Source organism: Ipomoea nil, unplaced genomic scaffold (genome assembly GCF_001879475.1).
Source record: "Ipomoea nil cultivar Tokyo-kokei standard unplaced genomic scaffold, Asagao_1.1 scaffold0926, whole genome shotgun sequence".
Lineage (NCBI taxonomy): Eukaryota > Viridiplantae > Streptophyta > Magnoliopsida > Solanales > Convolvulaceae > Ipomoea > Ipomoea nil.
Genome location: NW_017617354.1, coordinates 617,521 through 631,030, shown reverse-complemented (window position 1 = coordinate 631,030; position 13,510 = coordinate 617,521). Strand labels below are relative to the sequence as shown.

The window sequence follows — 13,510 nt, the reverse complement described above, 5'->3', positions numbered from 1 at the left end:
TGTGGCATAGCACCCCGTACACTTGTATTATGTTTTGGGATTTAATGAGATAATACCTTTATTTTATAAGTTTTAAATGTCTTGGAAATCTGGGGTGTTACAGTTGGTATCAGAGCCTAAGTTCGACCCTAAGAAAAGACTCTTAAGACCGGACTTTAGGATATTAAGCTTGAACTCTAGGTATTTAGGAACATAGGACTCAGGAATCTTAGGACGCGCGGTGAGATTGTGAAACCTACACATAACCACCCCTCACTTTATCCCTCTCTAATATTAGGGACCCCTTCCCCACTTATTATATCAAGATTAAAACACAAAATGACATCGACCTTTAATCGCCAGGAATGACACCTAAGAAGAAATAGTCAGGAGCACCGGGACACCCCTCTCAAGAAATCATGACTCAGGCCCTACAACGCCTGACCCAAATTGCCCAGGCACTAAGTACTATCGTACCCCAACCTCTGCCGACAGACGAGAACTTGGAAATCCACCACCAAGTCTCGGCACATCGACCACCCACCCTCTCGGGAGACGAAGACCCCACAACCCTCGAGGAATGGATCGAGACATTCGACAAGGTGTTCAAGACGACCCAATGCCCCGAACGCCACCGGGTCAGGATAGCCTCCTTCTATTTCAAGCACGAGGCCGACGACTGGTGGGCCCGCGAGGGGCCTAAGTACGAGCAAGACCCCGAATTCAACTGGGATGACTTAAAGACGCGGTTACGAGAACAGTTCTACCCCAACCACCTGAAGGCCGCCAAGTGCGAGGAATTCCTCAATCTAAGACAGGGGACGGCCCCGGTCTCAGAATACTACCGACGATTCTGCCGACCAGCTCGCCTCGCCCCCGAGATAGTACCCACCGAAGGGATCAAAGTCAGGAAGTTCCTAACGGGCCTTAAGCCCGAACATCAGAGGTCCTTGGCCGCCCAAGAACCGAAGACCCTCGGAGGGGCCTATGCCAAGGCATGTCAGCTACAACAGGTAGCGGACCCGCCTCCAGGGATGCAACTGGGGTATAAAAGGAAACCCGAAGGAAGTCGTCCTATTCTCGCCAAGGAAGCTAAGAACCCCAAAACCGCCCCACTTGACCAAACCATCACGCCGACTACCCGGGGAAAAATCCTCACCCTAAGCAAGGCCAGGATCGGAGATAGCAACGTAGTCTCCGGAACCTTCCTAGTGCACGCCACCCCAGCTGTCATATTATTCTACTCAGGGGCTACCAACTCATTCATAGCAACCGAGTTCGCCGCCGAGCTCGGTCTTAACGCCACCACCAAGGTACGACTCCAAGTCAAGGTGGCCTCAGGCGAGGTCATAAAATGTGATCGCATGTACGAGCATGTAATGATCACCATTCAGGGAGTGGAATTTCCCAGCGACCTGATCCAGTTTCAATTGGATGGGATGCAAGTAATCTTGGGCATGGATTGGCTAGGGAAGTTCCAAGCGCAAATCCTGTGCGGAGAGCAGAAAGTGGTCCTACGAGGGCCAAACGGTACGAGGGTGTCGTACCGCAGTGCCCGCCAGGATCCAGGGATCAAGCTGATAAACATGATGAAAATTAAGAAGTATCTGGGCCAAGGAAACGAGGCCTTCTTATGCTCAGTCGAAGACCTCAACGCCAAAACGCCCGAACCACAAGCCATCCCAGTGGTGAACGAGTTCACCGACGTCTTCCCAGACGAGATTCCCGGGGCACCCCCGACCAGAGAGGTCGAGTTCACCATAGACCTCATGCCTGGCGCCGCCCCGATCTCTAAACCACCCTACCGGCTAGCACCAAAGGAAATGAAGGAACTGAAAACACAACTCCAAGAACTGCTAGACAAGGGTTACATCCGGCCCAACACCTCCCCATGGGGAGCACCGGTACTATTCGTTAAGAAAAAGGATGGGAGCATGCGCCTGTGCATCGACTACCGGGAACTCAACCAAATTACTATAAAGAACAGGTACCCCCTTCCCCGAATAGATGACTTATTTGACCAACTCAAAGGGGCAGGGGTATTCTCGAAGATCGACCTAAGATTCGGGTATCACCAGATCCAAGTGGCCAAACCGGACATCCAGAAAACGGCTTTCCGGACACGCTACGGCCACTACGAGTTTACCGTAATGCCTTTCGGCCTCACTAACGCGCCTGCCATATTCATGGACCTCATGAATCGAGTATTCTGACCTCACCTGGATGACTTCGTCATCGTGTTCATTGACGACATCCTAGTCTACTCCCGAAATAAAGAAGAACATGAGAAGCACCTACGCATATCTCTACAAACCCTTAGGGAGAACCAACTCTACGCTAAATTCTCCAAGTGCGAATTCTGGCAAGACAGCGTAGCCTTCTTGGGCCACGTGATAACCAAGGAAGGGATTATGGTGGACCCCGCTAAGGTTCGCGCCGTTAAAGAATGGACCACGCCGAACTCACTCTCGGAAGTCCGAAGCTTCTTAGGTCTAGCGGGCTACTACAGGAGATTCGTACCCGACTTCACCAAGATAGCCCAACCCCTCATTAAGCTCATGAAAAAGGAAACCCCCTTCCGTTGGGACAACGGCTGCATCTCGGCCTTCCAAGCATTAAAGGATAAACTAACCACTGCACCCGTGCTAGCCATACCCTCCGGATCGGAAGGGTTTGAAGTCTACAGCGACGCATCCAAGAAGGGGTTAGGATGCGTACTAATGCAAAATGGCAAGGTAATAGCTTACGCATCCAGGCAACTCAAAACCCACGAAGAAAATTACCCCACCCATGACCTCGAGCTAGCCGCTATCGTATTCGCACTGAAAATTTGGAGGCACTACCTGTATGGAGTACAATGCAAGATCTACACCGACCATAAGAGCCTGAAGTACATTTTTACTCAAAAGGTCTTAAACATGAGACAACGAAGATGGCTGGAACTCATAAAGGACTACGACCTAGACATTCAATACCACGAGGGAAAAGCCAACGTGGTGGCGGATGCCCTAAGCCGAAAGACAAATCATTCCCTTAACCCCACGTGGGTCCTACCGGACCATCTGTACAGCGACTTCCAAAGGCTACACTTGGAAATAATAGAGCAGGGACAAACTCGCCCCAATGCCTATCTACTCAACACACAGGCCGTGCCCACCCTCTTCGAGGAAATCAAATTAGGACAACAACAGGACCCGGAACTAGATAAAATCCGCCGCGACCTGACTCGAGGGAAAGAGGGCCCCTTCGAAGCACACCCAGACGGCAGCCTCCGCTACAAAGGGAGGTGGTGTGTACCCTCAACGCACCCCCACTTGAAACAACAGATCTTGGGGGAAGGACACAACTCCCCTTACTCCGTCCACCCAGGCGGTGACAAATTATACCAAGACATAAAGAAATCATTTTGGTGGCCGAATATGAAAAAGGAAGTCGCAGACTTTGTGGCCAAGTGCCTGAATTGCCAAAAGGTAAAAGCCGAACGATGCAAACCCAAGGGACTCGTACAACCCCTTGAAATACCACAAGGAAAATGGGATTCCATATCCATGGACTTCGTCGGAGGACTACCCCCAACGAAAACCGGTAAGGATAAAATCTGGGTCATAGTGGATCGACTCACCAAGACAGAGCGGTTCATTGCCATGAAAGAAACATGGACGATGACGCAACTAGCCCAAGCTTACGTAAACCGGGTAGTGAAATACCACGGAGTTCCCCGGAACATTGTGTCCGACCGAGATTCCAGGTTCCTCTCGCAATTCTGGAAATCACTACAAGCGGCGTTGGGGACGCAACTAAAGCTAAGCACAGCCTTTCACCCCACCACAGACGGCCAAACCGAAAGAACCATCCAAACCCTCGAAGACATGCTAAGAGCCTGCGCGCTCGACTTCCGAGGGACGTGGGAAGAACACCTAGACCTCATCGAGTTCTCGTACAACAACAGCTACCACGCGAGCATTTGCATGGCACCATATGAAGCACTGTATGGTCAGAGATGTAGAACCCCATTATGCTGGGAAGATATGGTCAACCCGGTAACACTGGGCCCCCAATACCTACAAGACACCATAGCTAAGGTCAAACACATCCAGGAAAGGATGAAGGCCGCCCAAGACCGCCAGAAGTCGTACGCCGACCTAAAAAGGAAGCAAGCCGAATTCAGCCTCGGGGACAAGATCTGGCTAAGGATCTCGCCCACACGAGGGGTAATGAGATTCGGGAGAAAAGGAAAACTTAGCCCCCGGTTCATCGGCCCGTACGAAATCGTGGAGAGAATCGGAGACTTGGCCTACCGTCTCGCCTTACCCGTCGAGCTAGAACGAGTACACAACGTGTTCCACGTATCTCAGCTAAAGAAATACGTACACGATCCAAGCCACGTACTCCAACACGAGACCGTGGACCTCGACGAGTCACTAGTATACGAAGAGAAACCCGTAAGAATACTGGACACCAAAACAAGAAATACCCGGAACCGAGTCGTGGAAATGGTGAAGGTTCTCTGGACCAACCACGGGACCGAGGAAGCCACATGGGAACTTAAGGACACAATGAAGGAGCAGTACCCCGAGCTGTTCACTCCAGGTAACTAAGGGAAAACTTTCCTTTCTTGTTGTCACCAGGGCCAAGCTTCGGGGACGAAGCTTCCTGTTAAGGGGGGGAGAGTGTAACACCCCGTGTTACGGATCCTAAAACCAACTGATTAATTAATTAATTAATTAATAACCCAGGAGAAAGAATAAACTATAATGGTTAATTAGGGAAAAAGGCCACCATAGCCCATGGGCCCAATTATATAAACCCAACCCCTAAACCCAATAGGAATAAACTCTAAATAAACCCTTGGATCTATAAATAGGGAACTTAGGGAGCACCTAGAACCCCCTCCCACACGCCTAAACGCCCCATCGCCCCAGGAGAGCTCCAAGAATTCCCTTAGAAGAAATCAAGAAAGCAAGAAAGCTTAAAGAAAGATCCTTCACAGCCAAGGAATTAATTAAGGCTAAGAGGTAACCCATGTCTCAACAAAACCTATTTTCATAGCTATGATTTCCCCTTAGGGTTTCCCCCCATATTGTTGTAAATGGCAATTGATGATGATTATTATTGATGTCGATATAATGATTCCATGAGGAATCTTGATAATCTTGATATTGGGAGTTTCTTGATAATTATGATGTTCTTGATGATTAATTGGGGTTTTGATGATTATGTGTTGTTCTTGATAACTATGATGCTTTTGATGATTAATTGGTATCCTTGATGATTATGTGTTGTTCCTACCGAATCTTGCAATTAGAAGACGAATTGTATTCTTGTTGATATAAAAGTGATTAGAACCCTAGGTTGTATCGTATGATATTATTCTTGGATTATCGGGTGGGGAAATCGCATGTTTGGGTGTTGATTATGCATGATAGGTTAGGTGCCGTTCGTTTCTCGTATTTGATTCGTTAATTGTCTACGTGTTGTCGTTAATTGCGTTGTAAAGTGTCTAAGCATGGTTTCGGGTTCCACAACGGTTCCCGGGGCGAAAAGTGATGAAAAGAGTCAGTGGGGGGTAGGTGGGGGTAGGGGACTCGCCACCTACCCGTGGCAACTCCGGGCAGTTCCGGCAGCGGGCAGCCGGCGGGCGGGCAGCTGCCCGCCGGGCACCCGCTGCCCGGAACAGTGATGGCCGGCGGGCAGCCGGCGGGTGGACCCCCACCCACCGGCTACCCGCTGGAATCTTCCCCCCCTCGGGACCCCGGCTTCCCCGTTTGATGTTTCCCCGATCCCCGTGGTGTCCCAACGGACCCCGTTTGTCGTGCCTATGTCTAGTTTGGTATTTCGGGTACCGTTCGTAGGTTTATGAGTCGATTATATTGCTAGTATGAATTGGTATCCCCTAGGTGGTATCCGTTTGTCGTGCCTATCCCGTTGACCTAGGTGGAAGAAGTATGAACCCCTTAGGACTATTCTTAGTTGGTGATGGTTCACGCATAGGTTTATTTTTACGTTTATTCCCCTTCCCAACGTGTAATGTGGGTTGTATGTGCTTGCTATGTGTTATGTGTGCGTGTTGCCCCAATTCGGTTGCGATCGGATTGGTTATTCCTGAGCTGCGGTTCAGAAGCCGGCTACAGTCAGATGGGAATTCCTGGCTGCAGTCGGATGACGGTATCCTGGGCTGCGTTCCAGAAGCTGGTTGTAGTCAGATGGGAATTCCTGGCTGCAATCAGATGACATTTTCCCGAGCTGCGGTTCGGAGGCTGGCTGTAGTCAGATGGGAATTCCTGGCTACAGTCAGATTACACATTCTTATGAGCTGCGGTTCATCGGTCGGTTGCGATCGACCCCTCCGTGTTGCGATACGGGCCAGGGTGCTGCGGGGCCGTGTCAGAGCTATATGCGCTGACCCTCATGTATGGGCATGCGATTGGTCCTGTGGCACCAACAAAGTGTGTTATGTGTTGTGACATGGACGAGTTGTGATTATGAGTGTCTTGGGGGATGTGACTAAGGGATTTATATTAGGGATTGCTCATGTTGGGTTATGATCATTGTTTATGCTCTGCCTTATCTGTTGTGAACTGCATATGCCCGTTATAACTGTTGCTTGTGTCTGACCTTATCTGTCGAGTCATTCCCGGTTTTAAAGCTAGAGTTCGTAGGATATATTCTCATGCTCAAAATGGTTTTCGTATATCTATATATATCTCTATATGTATTGTATTTCAACACGTTGGAGTGGGTTACCAGCATCTCTCGCTGAACAGATATATTTGGCTTTCAGGCACAGAAGAATAAGTCACTGGAGAGCGCTAGTACTCGGAACGTAGAAGTAGTTAGCCCCCTTCGGCCTGCGTGCCATATTATGCATTTACATTATTGAGGATATTAGTTAGTTAGCCTGTGCACCTGGGTTCTCCAGCTCAGGTGTGGCATAGCACCCCGTACACTTGTATTATGTTTTGGGATTTAATGAGATAATACCTTTATTTTATAAGTTTTAAATGTCTTGGAAATCTGGGGTGTTACAAATACACCATGAATAATATCATACGATACAACCTAGGGTTCTAATCACTTTTATATCAATCAAGAATACGATTCGTCTTCTAATTGCAAGATTCGGTAAGAATAACACATAAACATCAAGAGCATCACCCAATTATCAAGAACAACACATAATCATCAAGAGCTCCATATAATCATCAAGAATATCAAAATTATCAAGAATCTCCCAATATCAAGATTATCAAGATCCCCCATGGGATCATCATATCAATCATCATCAATAATCATCACAAGTCATTAGTACACAATAATATGGGGGAAACCCTAAGGGGAAATCATAGCTATGAAAATAGGTTTTGTTGAGACATGGGTTACCTCTTAGCCATAATTAATTCCTTGGCTATGAAGGGTCTTTCTTTAAGCTTTGTTGCTTTCTTGATTTCTTCTAAGGGAATTCTTGGAGCTCTTTTGGGATGGTGAGTCGTTTATTGTGGTGGGGGGTTCTAGGTGCCTCTTAAGTCCCCTATTTATATATTTAGGAGTCGTAAATAGGAACTAATATTATAGGCTTGCTAATTCTATTCCTTTTGGGACTAAGGATTGGGTTCCATGGTCCATAGTGGACCATATTAATTAATTAAAGAGAATCCTAATCATAATCTGAATAGTAAAAGACCTACTTCCTTTATTCCTAATAGATAACTAGGTCTAGGATTCCTAATCAGAATCTGAATAGTAAAAGGTTTACTTTCTTTATTCCTAATAGGCTTAAGGCTCTAATTTAGGCAAGGGCCCACGGTTCATGGTGGGCCTTATTAACTAATTAAAGGGAAACCTAACCGAATTAAATCATATTTAATTATTATTAACGGGATTAATTAAATAATTAATCCGGGATTGAAGGCCGTAACACGGGGTGTTACAGGCTCGGGCCACTCCTTCGTCTACTACACCCGCTGGCGGCGATGTGCTTATGACCCCCGAGGCGGCCCAACATGGTGTGACGTCGTTTGTTGCGGCTCCCTCGGAACCTGTGGCCGGATCTGGTATTGTCGGGAGTGTAGACCCTTCTGATCTCCATCTCACTATCAACTCAGGCTCTGGATTTTCTAGCTCAGCTGCTGCTTCTGCGGCCCAATAGTTTTCTTTTTTTTTTTTTTTCTTTTTTTTTTTTTGTAATTTCGGAAACCTTAATAATCTAGTGATAGTCTATTTTCGCTCATCTTCTTTTTTTTTTTTTTTTTTTTGTAATATTCGGATATTTCGGCAACTTTAATAATCTAGTGATAGTCTATTTTCGCTCTTTTTATTTCTTTTTTATTTTTTTTTTACGAACAATTTGCCGCCAAATACATGCAGCTTGCCGGGGGCAAGTCCGCGCATGTGGATTGCGATAACCCACATGCCCCATCTGCCAAATACATGCGGCTTGCCGGGGGCAAGTCCGCGCATGTGGGTTGCGATAACCCACATGCCCCATCCGCCAAATGCATGCGGCTTGCCGTGGGTAAGTCCGCGCATGTGGGTTGCGATAACCCACATGCCCCATCCGCAAAATACATGCGGCTTGCCGGGGGCAAGTCCGCGCATGTGGGTTGCGATAACCCACATACCCCAACCGCTAAATACATGCTGCTTGCCGTGGGCAAGTCCGCGCATGTGGGTTGCGATAACCCACATGCCCCATCCGCCAAATACATGCGGCTTGCCGGGGGCAAGTCCGCGCATGTGGGTTGCGATAACCCACATGCCCCAACCGCCAAATACATGCGGCTTGCCGGGGGCAAGTCCGCGCATGTGGGTTGCGATAACCCACATGCCCCATCCGCCAAATGCATGCGGCTTGCCGGGGGCAAGTCCACGCATGTGGGTTGCGATAACCCACATGCCCCATCCGCCAAATGCATGCGGCTTGCCGGGGGCAAGTCCGCGCATGTGGGTTGCGATAACCCACATGCCCCATCCGCCGAAGGTCTGTAACACTCAATGCAATGTGTGAAAATTGCGGATATTATTAACATGCGACACAATGTCATCTACGAGGGAATATATAAATCACTTACGATGCAACGTACCACGGTAATGCCATGGGAGTCGCATTATTTGTCATACCTTGGGCTATTCTATTTACTGAAAGAACCTTCGTAGGTGGTGGGCGTTCCAAACGCGATCCACGGTCCTACCCTGCATTTTTTTAAGTTTGTAAGTGTTTTTGGCACTGACTCCGCCACTTTGTACGGCCCCTCCCAATTCTTGGCTAGCTTGCCCCCCCTGAAGTGGTTTGCTGGCTTCTCGTCGTCGTAGGACTAGGTCGCCGACCTGGAAATTGCGGGGGCATGTTCTTGCGTCGTGGTAGCGTTTAATTGCCTGTTGGTAGATAGCAATATTTCGCCTGGCTGCCTCCCTCCTCTCTTGTACGAAATTCAATTCAACCCGGAGGTCTTCATCATTCTGGCCAGGTTGGAATCGCGTGTTCCTACTCGCAGGGGTTATCACCTCTACTGGTGTCCGTGCCTCGCACCCGTATGTGAGTGCGAAAGGGGTATCCCCCGTTGCTTTTCGGGGGGTTGTTCTATAGGCCCATAATATGGACGGTAGTTCCTCGTACCAGGTGGACCCCGTTGCTTCGACTCTCTTCTTAATTCCGTCAATGATGGTGCGGTTGGTGTTCTCCACCTGACCGTTAGCTTGGGGATAGGCTACGGCGACCTTGATATGCTCCACTCCGTAATAAGCGCAGAAATGAGCGAATTCTTGGTTGTCAAATTGTTTGCCGTTGTCGGACACGATTTGGTGGGGTAATCCAAATCTCGTGAAGATATTTTTCCATACAAATTTTCGGCACTGGGTCCCCGTGATGGAGGCAAGGGGCTCTGCTTCTACCCACTTGGTGAAATAATCTATGGCCACGATTAGGAACTTCAGGCCTCCCACCCCTTTGGGGAAAGGACCTGCCAAGTCGATGCCCCAACGCGCGAATGGGATGGCTGAAGTGACCGGGGTGTAATAAGATGCGGGCTTGCCGGGTAAGATCGTGAATTTCTGGCATGTAGGGCACTTCCTCACGTAGTCCTGGCAATCGGATCTGATGCGGGGCCAGTAATACCCTTGCAAGATAATTTTCCTGGCCAGGGTTTGGGCGCCCTGGTGTACAGCGCACACTCCTTCGTGGACTTCCGCTATGACTTTGTCGGCTTCTGCTCTGGTTAAACATCGGAGCACAGTCCCTCAAAAGGATAGTTTGAATAATCTTCCTTCAATCATCCGGTAAGACGGGGCCATGGACACTATTTTCCGTGCTCGTTCAGGGTCGTGGGGTGCGAGACCTTGTTCCTTGTAATGGATCATCTCCTACATCCATTCATCCGGGGACGGTATTACAGCCAGGACCTCGTCCTTATCTCTGCTGGGGGCATCGATGTCAATTGTCCGAGCTATCTTAGACACATAACTCAGGTGGTCTTCGACACCTTGAGCCACGCGGGACAGAAGGTCTGCCTCGCTGTTGTCGGTCCTTGTAATTTGGGTTAGTTCCCACCGCTCTACGGATGCCAATAGTCTTTGGACTACATCCCGGCACTGCCGCATCCTGTCTTCCCGTGCTTCGAACTGATTGTTGACGTGGCCCACGACCAGTCGTGAGTCTGACCGAATCTTGAGGTGGCGTGTTTGCAGGGCCCGGGCCAACCTCAGGCCCCCGATCAATGCCTCATATTCGGCTTCGTTGTTGGATAGAGGGAAGCAGAATCTGAAGGCTTGGTAGGCCTTGAATCCTTTCGGCGAGATGAGCACGACGCCACCGCCGCAACCCTTTTTACTCGAGGCGCCATCGGTATACATTTCCCACTCTCCTGCGCCTTCTTCAGTCTGCCTCTCCTGGCGTTCCGAGATGGTGCATTCCACGATGAAGTCAGCGAGGGCTTTACCCTTGATAGCTGTGCGGGGGCGATACTCGAGATTATACTGGGAGAGTTCGACCGCCCACTTCACCATGCGGCCTGACGAGACTGGGTTTCTCAAGATGGTACCCAGGGGCTGGTCTGTCAGGACAATTACATGGTGTGCTTGGAAGTAGTATACCAGTTTTCGGACCGTTCTCACGAGGGCGTATACTATTTTTTCAAGCGGGTGTACCTGAGCTCGGCGTAGTAGATAGGTTTCTGGATGCATGTTTCCTCTCTGAGTAGCACCGAGCTAATGGCCGCGGGTGCTACCCCGAGGTATACGTACAATGTTTCCCCTTTCTCTGGCTTGGAAACTACCGGTGCCGCGGACAAATATGCTTTAAATTGATCGAAGGCCTCCTGGCATTCCGGGGTCCAGGTGAAGCCGCTCCTTTGCTTCATGACCTGGAAGAATGGGAGGGACTTCTCCGCGAGCTTGGACATGAATCTGTTCAAGGCGGCCAGCCGGCCGTTGGGTCTCTGGACATCTTTTATCGATGTTGGGGGCTGCATCTTGAGGATGTTCTGTGCCTTTTCGGGGTTAACCTCTATCCCCCGGTGAGTGACCATGAACCCCAGGAATTTTCCCCCCGTCACTGCGAACGCGCATTTCTTCGGGTTCAGGCGTAGGTTCTTCTACTTCATAATCTCGAAGCATTGAGTCAGATATGCTGGGTGGGTACCGGCATCCTTGCTCTTGACCAGCATATCGTCCACGTAGGCCTCCATTATGTTTCCCAGGAGGTCCTTGAATATCTTTGCTACCATACGGGTAAATGTGGCCCCGGAATTTTTTAAGCCGAACGCCATGACCCGATAACAATATATCCCATCTGGGGTCACGAACGCCGTTTTCTCTTCGTCTTCTTCTGCCATGAAGATTTGGTGGTACCCTTTGAACGCATCCATAAAACTCAGCAACTCACATCCCGATGTCTCGTCTACCAACTGATCCGTGCGGGGCAAAGGGAAAGGGTCTTGGGGGCATGCCTTGTTTAAATCCGTGTAGTCCACGCACATGCGCCATGTGGGCGGCTTCGGGGCTAGGACCGCGTTGGCCAGCCATGCCGGATACATTGCCTTCTGTATATGCCCTATCGCTGGGAGCTTGTCTACTTCTGTCTTCACGAATGCCCTCCTCTCAGCTGACAAGTGTCGTCTTTTCTGCTTAACGGGTTTGAAACTGGGATCTACCGCCAGTCTATGCGATATGATGGAGCGGTCGATCCCGGGCATATCTTTGGGACCCCACGCGAATATCATCGAGTTATAACGAGCATATGCAGTTCACGACAGATAAGGCAGATAAGGCAAAGCATAAACAATGATCATAACCCAACATGAACAATCCCCAATATAAATCCCATAGTCACATCCCCCAAGACACTCGTAATCACAACTCGTCCATGTCACAACACATAACACACTTTGTTGGCACCACAGGACCAATCGCATGCCCATACATGAGGGTCAGCGTATATAGCTCTGACACGGCCCCGCAGCACCCTGCCCCGTATCGCAACACGGAGGGGTCGATCGCAACCGACCGATAAACCGCAGCTCATCATAGTGTTTGATCGCAACCAAAAAGTGGACCGCAGCCCAAGAGAATGTCATCTGACCGCAGCCAGGAAAGAGGACGAACCGCAGCTCGTATAGAAACGTTTGATTGCAACCAAACGATGGACCGCAGCCCAAGAGTATCAATATGACCGCAGCCAGCTTCTGAACCGCAGCTCAGGATAACCAATCCGATCGCAACCGAATTGGGGTAACACACACACATATCACATAGCAAGCACATGCAACCCACATTACATATTCGGAAGGGGGAGAAAGCGTATAACAAAACCTATGCGTGATCCATCACATACTAAGAATAGTCCTAAGGGGTTCATACTCCTTCCACCTAGGTCAACGGGATACCAATTCAACTAGCATGCAATATAATAGACTCATTAACCTACGAACGGTACCCGAAACATCAAACTAGACATAGGCACGATAACAGAGTCCGTTGGGACACCACGGGGAACGGGGGAACATCAAACGGGGAAGCCGGGGTCCCAAAGTAGGATAATTTCCAGCGGGTAGCCGGTGGGTGGGGGGCCACCCGCCGGAGTGTACTGTTCCGGGCAGCGGGTCGCCGGCGGGCAGCTGCCCGCCCGCCGGCTACCCGCTGCCGGGCGGTGTTTCTCGGCCGTGGGTAGGTGGCGGGTCCCCTACCCCCCACTGACTCTTTTCACACAATAACATCACGGGAACCTTTGTGGAACTCGAAACCATGCTTAGACACTTTACAACGCAACTAATAATTAACACGTAGACAATTAACGGATCAAATACGAGAAACGTACGGCACATAACCTATCATGCTTTTCTAAACATAAACAACACCCAAACATGCGATTTCCCCACCCGATAAACCAAGAATAATATCATACGATACAACCTAGGGTTCTAATCACTTTTATATCAACAAGAATACGATTCGTCTTCTAATTGCAAGATTCGGTAAGAATAGCACATAAACATCAAGAGCATCACACAATCATTAAGAACAACACATACTCATCAAGAAC

At 49.3% G+C, this 13,510-nt stretch overlaps 2 protein-coding genes across 2 annotated transcripts; both read right to left on the bottom strand.

Annotated features, from left to right (window-relative positions):
- Positions 1-9,111: 9,111 nt before the first annotated feature.
- On the bottom strand, positions 9,112-11,498 carry LOC109179516. Its single transcript, XM_019329026.1, has 3 exons — positions 11,119-11,498; positions 10,340-10,999; positions 9,112-10,186 (listed from the first exon to the last, which is right to left on the bottom strand). Exons 1-3 carry the CDS (start codon positions 11,496-11,498, stop codon positions 9,112-9,114), a joined length of 2,115 nt encoding a protein of 704 aa, XP_019184571.1.
- A 66-nt stretch (positions 11,499-11,564) lies between these two features.
- On the bottom strand, positions 11,565-12,191 carry LOC109179515 (RNA-directed DNA polymerase homolog). The gene has a single exon (XM_019329025.1). It carries the CDS (start codon positions 12,189-12,191, stop codon positions 11,565-11,567), a length of 627 nt encoding a protein of 208 aa, XP_019184570.1.
- Between the last annotated feature and the right edge of the window lie 1,319 nt (positions 12,192-13,510).

Excerpts from the sequence above, each read along its gene's own strand:
- LOC109179516 (XM_019329026.1), bottom strand. The coding sequence starts at position 11,498 with ATGGTCACTCACCGGGGGATAGAGGTTAACCCCGAAAAGGCACAGAAC. Across the intron at positions 11,000-11,118 it reads ATCTACTACGCCGAGCTCAG|AAACCCAGTCTCGTCAGGCC; the intron begins GTACACCCGCTT and ends TACCATCTTGAG. Across the intron at positions 10,187-10,339 it reads CCGTCCCCGGATGAATGGAT|AGCAGAAGCCGACAAAGTCA; the intron begins GTAGGAGATGAT and ends ATGTTTAACCAG.
- LOC109179515 (XM_019329025.1), bottom strand. The coding sequence starts at position 12,191 with ATGATATTCGCGTGGGGTCCCAAAGATATGCCCGGGATCGACCGCTCC.